Source organism: Ptychodera flava, chromosome 7, assembly GCF_041260155.1.
Source record: "Ptychodera flava strain L36383 chromosome 7, AS_Pfla_20210202, whole genome shotgun sequence".
Lineage (NCBI taxonomy): Eukaryota > Metazoa > Hemichordata > Enteropneusta > Ptychoderidae > Ptychodera > Ptychodera flava.
The window spans coordinates 41155756-41165514 of NC_091934.1; the positions used below are offsets into that span (position 1 = coordinate 41155756).

General features: G+C 39.0%; 1 protein-coding gene across 1 annotated transcript; it reads right to left on the reverse strand.

Annotated features, from left to right (window-relative positions):
• Positions 1-5998: 5998 nt before the first annotated feature.
• On the reverse strand, positions 5999-9398 carry LOC139137571 (uncharacterized). The gene is made up of 2 exons (XM_070705747.1): positions 9141-9398; positions 5999-7982 (listed from the first exon to the last, which is right to left on the reverse strand). The coding sequence occupies exon 2, from the start codon at positions 7968-7970 to the stop codon at positions 6408-6410; it is 1563 nt and encodes a 520-aa protein (XP_070561848.1). The 5' UTR covers positions 7971-7982; positions 9141-9398; the 3' UTR covers positions 5999-6407.
• Between the last annotated feature and the right edge of the window lie 361 nt (positions 9399-9759).

Genomic DNA, 9759 nt, shown 5'->3' on the forward strand with positions numbered 1-9759 from the left:
AACTACAACTAGTATGTAAAGTAAGGGGCATTGTCTCACCATGTTCAGAACACGTGCAAATGACTGATAAACAAACCTACAGATCTGGTCATCGCCCTTTTTGGCATGAGGGTTGGAGTCAAAGGCCAAGATGTGTTGCGTCCTTTGTCCTAACTGTAGAAAGATGCTGGAAATGGGCCAATCCCAAATATTTACGGTCCATTATGTCCACCAGTTCCGTGTACGAGTCACTCTAAGGAGGTGATTGGTGCGGTGTTTTCCTGTGATTTTAGAGGCGAACAATTACGGTGTTAGTTTGAGTCGGGTACCGTTAAACAAACTTTCCCCAGAAGCAGAATAAAATTGTTTCGTAAGGTGCAACAATGGGCAACTTTTTTGGCAGAGAGCAGATGTGACCTTATTATGAAGCGAATTAAATAAAAGAAAAAGTGACTGAGTGGTGACAATTTTGTCGTTTTTCTTCGTCATATCACCTGATTAGTTTGACAAACAAGTGGCCTACAAGAATTACCACAAGTATGGCATTGTACACGACAAGAAGCCAACAGGCGTATTACAGCACATAGCTTTACCATTGCCTGATAAGTAACCCTCACACCAATCTGACGAGTAATTAAAACCCCCTCACAGAGCCAATGATTTCGAGGAGATTTCAGACCAGCTTAAGTTTCAAAAAATATATCATCGAAGAAGTGACGCCATGACTGAAAAATTTAAATCTCACCTCATTTATTACAAATGAAAAAATTGACTGTTTTTGTCCAAAAAAATTGAAAATATGGTTACCAGTAAAATATCCATATCTTCACTGACTTCAGCAGATGACTACCCATAGCTAGTGCTGTTTAAATACTTCCGTTTACGTTCGTATGATATAATAGAAAAATGGCATTGCGATAATATCAATCTTGAAATTTTACAAAAAGACTCGGTCGAAAAAGCCGCTGTGAAAAACGTATTCAAAATCGCTGTCACTATTCCACTTACAGAATTTTATTATTAGACACACAAATTCCCTCTGAAGGGAAGAAAGCGTTACAAAAACAAATGAGGAAGTTACTCAGAAGAAACCAAAACAGAGTTTCAAAATAATAATAAGAAAAAGAAGTAAATTCATACAAAAAAACAACAATAGCATGATTAATCCATGAAGAGTTTACAAGATGAAATAGAAAATTCGAAGAAACTGTTAAAGAAAACGATGACCAACGCCTCAGTTTATCCCTGACGCTTTCAATAAATACTATCACTAGACATCTTGATCGTTAGGTAAGTAAGCGACTCTTACTCGAACAGATCTGAAAGCTACCAGTAATGGAGCATTTTAAAAAATTAACCCCTAAAGGAAATGACAATGCTGAAGTGTTTATTATCAGTTCTCATCATCTTTGAGGGCTGAAGATTGTCATGGAACAAAATCTAAGGGTACACTGTATTTCTGTTCGATGTGTCTTAGAAGTAAAATGGGAACGCCGATTTTTCTCCACTCTTGTCGAATCATCGATATTGTGAAGAAAATAACAATGTTTTTAAGTTTGAGTCATCAGCCATCTCAATCGTTATTTTATATTCCTATGACTTGTTGCTATGAAAGAAGTGTTAGCGCCAGTTAATTTTGAATTCAAACAGGTAAAAACAAAAGTAACATAATAATGTATACTATAAATAAAAATCAGATACTGTTTTGTTCAACAACTGTCTTTATAATCAGAGGTTTCGTCGCTCAAAGTCACGTTCTGTAAAATCGAAATTCCTTCATATGAAACTCAGAGTTTTGAAACAGAAAGTTAGCATTGCCGAGGGCCAAAAGCTATGTGTATTTCGCATTTTCGAAATTTCCTCAAGTAAGTTAGGCGCTTACAGAAAATGCTTCACTGTAACTTAAACCATGTGTCAGATAGTCTCTGTTAGAGACCTCTCGGTACAGCCATATCCTATCAAGGCAATATCACCGTGTCATAAACCCCTAGAGGACAATCAAGAACTCTTTCTGAAACATACATATTATGACGTCATAGAGTAGTAAATCATGACAGCTCCAAACCAAAGCCTCTGATGTTACCTACTTGGACAAAATTTGAATTTTCACTGCGTTATATGTTACTTGTAAAAATCTTTCAGAGTAATCCAGGTTTGAAAGAACCCGTCCAAATCTTTGCTCTGTGATTTGAAGTACTAGTATTCTCAAAATGTAATTTCAAAGTAAAATTAAAATTGTTTATAAAGGAAAATCGTCCCTTTACTTGTATAGGCTTCTCTGATTTTTCCTCACATTTGAGTACGTCGAGAGGTTTTCTCTTTAGTGAAAACTGATTTTCCTAGTAGGTCGTTCATTTATTAAAAGTGTAAATAATAAACAGATAAAAATTATTAAAATAAATAATGTATAATTCAATAAATACGATGCCCATATTTGTATAACTTTCCCGCTGTACCGTGATTACACGATGACTTGTAGTGATTGATAAACCATCTCGATTCTAAGTGACAACGTCATGTAAATTATTGCCACGAGGAATACAACATCTTTCTTTGAAATTCTGATGGATAATATCTTTGAGCGTAACATTACTTGAAAACTAATCTCTTCACGAAATTCTAAAACACTCACGCGTGTTAGAAAACAAGAAAAAAAAAACCGACTATGGGTATTACGCAAAATCACGACGCGTCAGTAGTAATAACCTTAAAATTGAATTCCTTAAGTGGTATGGATAAAACATTGAAAATTTAAATCGAAATTCCAAATTTCTTGCGATGTACGCGTACCACTGCGTTTCAGCTTACTTGATACGCGTTCCCAATGAAGAGACATCGGTGACTGACAGAGTTGGTGGACTCGTCTCTTGCATGCACTGACAGATTACGTAAGATAACCCGGAAAGTAGTAATGAATCGCTTTCGTTCAACTTCTCGCACATCACATCTCTGAAAACGATCATCTACCTAGGAGTGATCACGTGATCTTTGAGTATAGGCCAGATCTCACCATGGATGTTACATCCATGATCTCACCGAAGGAGATTTGTATCGGTACCGAAGAAAAAAAAATGCTACTGAATGTCCAGTTTTTTGTACAAAGGGCGATAGGCTAAAAAAGTTTGAATCCTCATCTGAATGATATAGAGGACAATATTGCTGTCCGTTTGATAAAAAAACACCTGCGATTGCATACACTGACTTACATCGGTGCGCGTAGAAAAAGTTTCAGACAAATAGGATTGAAAGCGATCACATGATGACATCGTTAATACCGATTAAATTACACTCCATGTTTTTAATTTTTGATTTCGGTGAAGAAAATTTAGGCAAGACAAGGCAACAGCGCAACAACTGTTTCGTCTAAGGCAGTACTCTTTTGCCTGTGAATATGAATCACAGAAGGTTTCCCGAATGTACGTTTTATACGTGGAACAGCCTGTTTTCCCCTCGGTCCACGTACGCGCTATAACGTAACAAGTCGTGCGTGAAGCTTATGAATAAGATGGTTTGGTGCGGTTTCGATTTGACAGAGTTCGTCAATAGAATACGCATGTAGATGGGGACATCCCTACATCGCGCAAAAACCTTGCGTAATACTAATTAAGACGGTGTGCGGTGGGACATGCGAGATGTCGCTAATAGAGCGTAGCTGAGTATGTAACTTTATGAACACGGTAGTTCTCACAAAGGTGTGACAATCATGTGAAAACCCATCACTTGCTGCCGATACCTTTGAACATGTACACATAATGTTTGAAAGGAAAGATTGTCCACAGCTTTGTCAAAATAATTATTTTGACCTCTTTTCCCTTTGTTAAGGTAAGACCATTAGTAAAGACTTTTGAAAGGACAGCGGATGAATACAGGCTCATTGTGTGGGACTGTGTTTAAGACAGACAGCAACAGCTTTGCCCTTCCGTGTCCGTCCATACAAGAAGCATTGAGTTTGGCCACGCTGTAAGAATGGTGAGTATGAGGCCTGTCGGGAGAACTTATCAATCTCTCGCAATGATCTACGGGTAGGGTGTTTTCGTCACTCATTTCACTTGAGATGGAATGGTCCTTTTCTCGGCACAGTATATCCAGTGATGAGGCAGGTAATGATCACTGGAAGGTGTACCACACTGACTTGGTCATTTATCAATCACAATTTGCATGGAGTCCAGCGCCACTCATTTGATACGTTGCAGTATAGCATCAGTGCTTGTCTATCTTATATCAATAAAAAATGTTTTTTTTTTTGCCATTATTGAGTTTTGTTGTCTTTTCCCTCTCAGCTATCAGATAGAAGTATCAACAATAGACAAAATTCGATCACAATTGAAGTTTTATTTGCAATAAGTAGGAAAAGGGAAATAAAGTGATAATGCCATAATGAAAAAAGTATAAAAAGAGAGGCAAAATTCAGAAGCTGTTTAAAACATCAATGTTTGTACTATAAAGACATTTTGATGTGAAATTGTCATGTTTCTCGCTGTATTGATTTCATGCAGTGGTTGTTAAGCTGGATCTGTGTTGAATGTCTTGTATTGAAATTAGGTAACAGGGCTCTCAAAAGTTACATATCAATCACAATTATTGGCATAATACATTCTATCTAGTTAAAACAAGCGGCGAGGAAAACCGTCATATATTATTCTTTACCGTACACCTGGTATGTACAAAATTAAACTGGTATGTACAAAATTAAACGGACTGCTGGCCAACAAAATGTAAATATGAGCAAGCCAAATTTGTCACGATGAGACAAATAAGCTGTCTTGAATCTATGATAAGGGTGCCACAAAGGATTGAAATCTTGTTTTCCTGAAAAAATTACACAATGAATATTTGTGAATTTTGCAAACGAGCAAGGCTGCCCTGTTTATGTCTGGTGAATGCAATGTAATGATTAAAGCGATGTACTGTGCATAGACTCAAAGATTCCGTCGCGTGCGGGCGCTCCGGCGCACTGCGACCTACGACCCTAAGTGGTATCATGTAATGTCATTTCAGCTGGACAACTTAGGGGCTTAAAAATGATAAAATTAAATTTTTACATAGAAAATTCGGTTTCTAGTTATGTTTGAAAAAAATGATATACCACATAACAGTGATTTAAATATATCAATGCGCTGCCCGATGATAAAAGTCGTTCTATTTGTTAACATATTTTCGTCCGTCATCGTCGTCTGCTGTAGAGTATGGTTGTCATTTGCAAACATCTTGAGTTACGTACACAATGTGAATAAAATAGCCATGTGTTGTTACACTGTCTGTTTCTCAAATTAAACTGTACGTGTATAAATACAATATTTGAAATCGATTTCTTGGCGCGCGGGCAATTTTTCTGTTATCTGCCGGCAAGAAAAGGGCGGGGCGGGAGAGAAATTCATCTTGGACCCCATTTGACTGTTTTCCCTTGCTTAGCTAGCAGCAGTTAGGAAAAACTGAGAGAGCTGCAGTAGGATCGGTTTCTTGACTTATCGGGGGGGGGGGGGGCAGGCGTTGGAGGGACGTTTTGAAGCCGGGAGAGCACTGTCTACAGCTTGAATGATGTGTAAAGAATCATCTAGCAATTTCACTTAGGGATGAGGGCAAGGAAAACGATAAGGGAAGATTTTGTAATCTAAAGGGGGGGGGGGTCAGTTGCGAACAATTCTCCTTTCGCATGAATATTTGAATTTTGTGAAATAATATCATGGTAGAATAGTATACTAAACATAGAAACACCAATGGTTATGATTTGAAAATCGACTTGCTTGATGTATCGGTTCGACGAATCGTGTCAGACTATGAGTTATTTTTGCAGGCGTTTTATTCGTTTAATTCTTGGAATTAATGAGTAAACTCGGGTGAAAAATTCAACTATTGAAGATTGGAAATATTCTTAGCAAACTTTTTGCTGGTCAACAATGAACGGGACATTGTCAACTTAAGGGTTTAGAGACTTAAGAACTTAATAAAAGTGAGAAGAAGTTTGAGAATCAAGTTCAAGAAATATCCAATAGATAAACAGCTTCTGAAACCGAGTTTTGCTCTTTCGAGATGATTTTATTCTTAAAAAGACATATAGCATATATAAAACATATCATCTCAAATATTCCAATATACTATTGGTAGATCAAATAACAGCAAATAGATCAAATTCATATAAAAATATATCGCAAAGACCAGCTTTGCTCGTTGAGATCAGTGACAAAAATGGCAATGTTTACATTTCAAAGTTAAAAAAAATCAATTAAGTGCTGCATCAGGCAACGCATTCTATCTTCTGAACAGTATTTTAACGTACGCGTCTTTTGAAAGTGTCTCTATCACTGGAGCTTAAAATCAGTTCGTATCAGACTCAGTCTGGTAAAACATTGTTAAGTTTTTTATCAACCCTAAAAACTTACAAATTACGTAACACTAAGTATAAAATGTCCATGTATATCATAAATTTATTATGACCCTAGAAGCACACGTCTTAGCATTGATCTCTTAAATCGCCTGCCTGTGTTCAAATTTTGAGTTGGTCCGTGTGGCCCAAACTGCCGGCTCGGTGTTTCATCGAATTCTGGTTTTTGATTGAAAGCATCCCAATACTGGCCACTCTGCATCTCGTTACCAATATTATCACCGTCGAATGTTTGTCTTCCCTCGGGGTAACCACTCGCGATCTGGTTTCCTTGGTAATATCCATCGACCATATCGTTGTAGTATCCGTCGGCACCCTGTCTGCCAGTGTAGCCACCATCAGGCATCAGATTATTTTGGTAGTATTTATTACTTAAAGTTTGTAATTGACGATCAGAGAGAGCGTTGCTTGGCATTTGTCGGGCCTGATAATCAGTAATTGGCAATTTAGCTCCAGGAAAGTAACTACTTGGCAATCTACTCGGAAAATACCCACTTGATACTTGCATTCGACCATCATTGCGGCTAAGACTTGGCATTTGTCCATCTTGACCACCAACACTTGGCGCCTGACTTTCAGGATGGCCGCCGTTTGGAATCTGACCACTGGAACCCCTTGGCCGTCCAACACGTGGCGTCTGACCGTCAGGGCGGTTTCCACTTGGAATCTGGCCATCAGGACTGCTGCCACTTGGCATTTGACCACTTGGTCGGCCACTACTTGGCGTCTGGCCATCAGGGCGCCTACCACTTGTTGGCGTCTGACCACCAGGATTGCCACCACTTGGCATCTGACCCCCTGGATTGTTACCATCAGGAACCTGGCCACCTGGCATCTGACTTCCATCGGTTTGACTGTCGCAGAAACTCAAATCACTGTCCCGATCTGTACCGATTTTATTGCAGGCAAAATAGCATTGACCCATGAAATTGGTTTGTGCAGGGACACCTTTCAAGCAACCGATGGAATATGGATAGTGCTCTGTGAAATGGTATTGATAGAACCCATCGACATATCGACCACTACAGACATCTATATCAGCTGAAGTGAGATTATTGCCATTTTCATCTGTTGGACCATAAATTGGATAACCATCGATGGCCACACCAATGAGCTCTGATTCGTCATTGCTACGATCAAGAAGACACGTGGGCAAATCATGATAATGATACCTTCCTGTTGGGTCAGGGTGTCCGTTGCATACATGGAATACTTCAACTTCAGTGGCGTCTTCACCTCGAGCGTTGAAGAGATTGAATATTGGGATGCCATTCACAGATATGCCGATCGGTCCCATCGGCAAACAGCCTGGTGTTTCAGCTTCAGTAGGAGTTACCGGAACAGATATCTGGAAATCTTGTTCTATGATACTGTGAGGGTTGTCTTGATTCGGGAAAGATCCTGTTTGATGGTCGGGGATAACGTTGCTGGTGAAAATGTGAAGATCGCCCTCGGTGGCAACTGACACCCAACCAATCTGGTTCGTGTTTGACTCGGCAATTCCAGTTGTTCTGAACTTGGCCAGTTCGTCGTTCGTGAGTCCATGTACCAACAGAGTCGTGCTGTATAGTATTAACGCAAATGATACAGCATAACGTGCCATTGTCATGTTTAATATATTCTGCAAAACAAACAAAAACCAAAATTAGAGACAACTAGCATATCTACTCTTTTGGTATATCTGTTATTCCACAAAACTCATTACTAATACTGGAGATCAAATGACGTCGCAAAATACATTAAAACGTACGAAGGTAAGTGGTGACACATATAAACAAACCTGTAATCTGAACTATAATGTTAATTATCAAATCACGTGGTCTGAAATGTTTTGTTATTAGTTTTCCACCCTCCACCATGTTTCAGTATCGTTTCATCTTATCGTATAACTCGACGAAAACTTGAACTTTATGTCCAATTCTCCATACATGCCATTAACCATGGAGCTAAAAGGTAATTATTTGTTGAAATATATTTTACATCAACTAGCGGAAATAGTTACAAAATTTGCCTTATCTTCAACTCCTTCCATAGAAATTGAAGCGGAAGATTGCCTATTCTCCGACCCACTGCGCGTTTACAATGATGACATTCAAATATTATTGCACCCAACTTATTATTCGGTCATTACGATTGTTGGCATAGCGAAAGGTGATAGAGCATAGTTTAATTTGCGGGATGCAGACACATTTGAGCTCAGTGCGCCTCTCTTCTGCGCATTACAAGCTGTGATGCACGCACTTGTTGCCAAGAAAGGCATGCATGGCTCCCCAAAGTTAACTAGATATGAATTAGACGTCACAGCTTAATTGAACAGTAAAACTATGATTGTCTTGCAACAATCAACGTTGTCTCTGTGTTCAGCCATTATTTGACTGGCAATTTTAAGGGTATTGATATCGGGAACTTGAGCTGCTCATAGTGGCAACTCTGCATATCACAACCACAGTCCCTCTAGATGGACTGTGTTACAACATTTCACGCTGTGAATTCTTTTTATGCAAACTCAAAAGTATTTGTTCGGTGTACAAAAATAACGAATATTTGATAGAGGGGGAAGATCACAATTTCCTACCTGTCCTTAGGTCGATGCTCTGACGATAGCACTGATGACATCCCTTCGGCAATATCAATATCACTGTCATGAACACCATCATTCGACAGATATCAAATCGTGATTTACCCTTGCTGCCACGTGTTAAGTTAATGCAAAGGCATTTTCAAATGAAAATGTCTACCTAAAGAAATTCTAACTTTAAATTTGTGGGAAAAGACTTACCTGCTACAATACGACCAATAATGAATCCTTGGATGATGTCTTGTTGAAGTGACGCTTGCTTCAGTCTTCGTTCTTCCAGAAAGGCGAGTCGTACGTTTGAGTATTCTGCAGTATAAATCTCTGGACTGTTCGCGTTTGCAGAGAGGAACTGCGCTGTTTTGTGGCTTACTTGACGAGTTAACGTCCATATTTATAGACAGTTTTCTTGGTGGAGCCGTTCTCGCCATGAATCACCGTCGTGAAAGTTTAAAGACGGTTATCGAGCGAATTTAGGTCACTCTTTGTTAAGCTGTTTGAAGACAAGGCGTATGTCCATTGTATGCTCTTCACAGTGACGCATAGAGTAGCATGGTACTCACAGTACTATAGTAATGCACCAAAGACTGTCGTGACAGCCCTTGCGTGAAGGGCTTCCCTCAAAATTGTAGGACGCTAAAATCGATCAATATGAATGTGTTCGTCACCATATATGGTGAGCTACCTCATTTACTATCGACCCGGCATTGGCACTATTAGAACTATCCTGTACACCGTAGGAAAACAAACTGTCCATGATTCACCAAATCAACAGAAATCGAACGATCAAATCGTGACAGGAACAAGATTTTCATCGCTTAAA

Bases quoted from the DNA above. Each gene is read 5' to 3' on its own strand.
- LOC139137571 (XM_070705747.1), bottom strand. From the start codon at position 7,970: ATGACAATGGCACGTTATGCTGTATCATTTGCGTTAATACTATACAGC.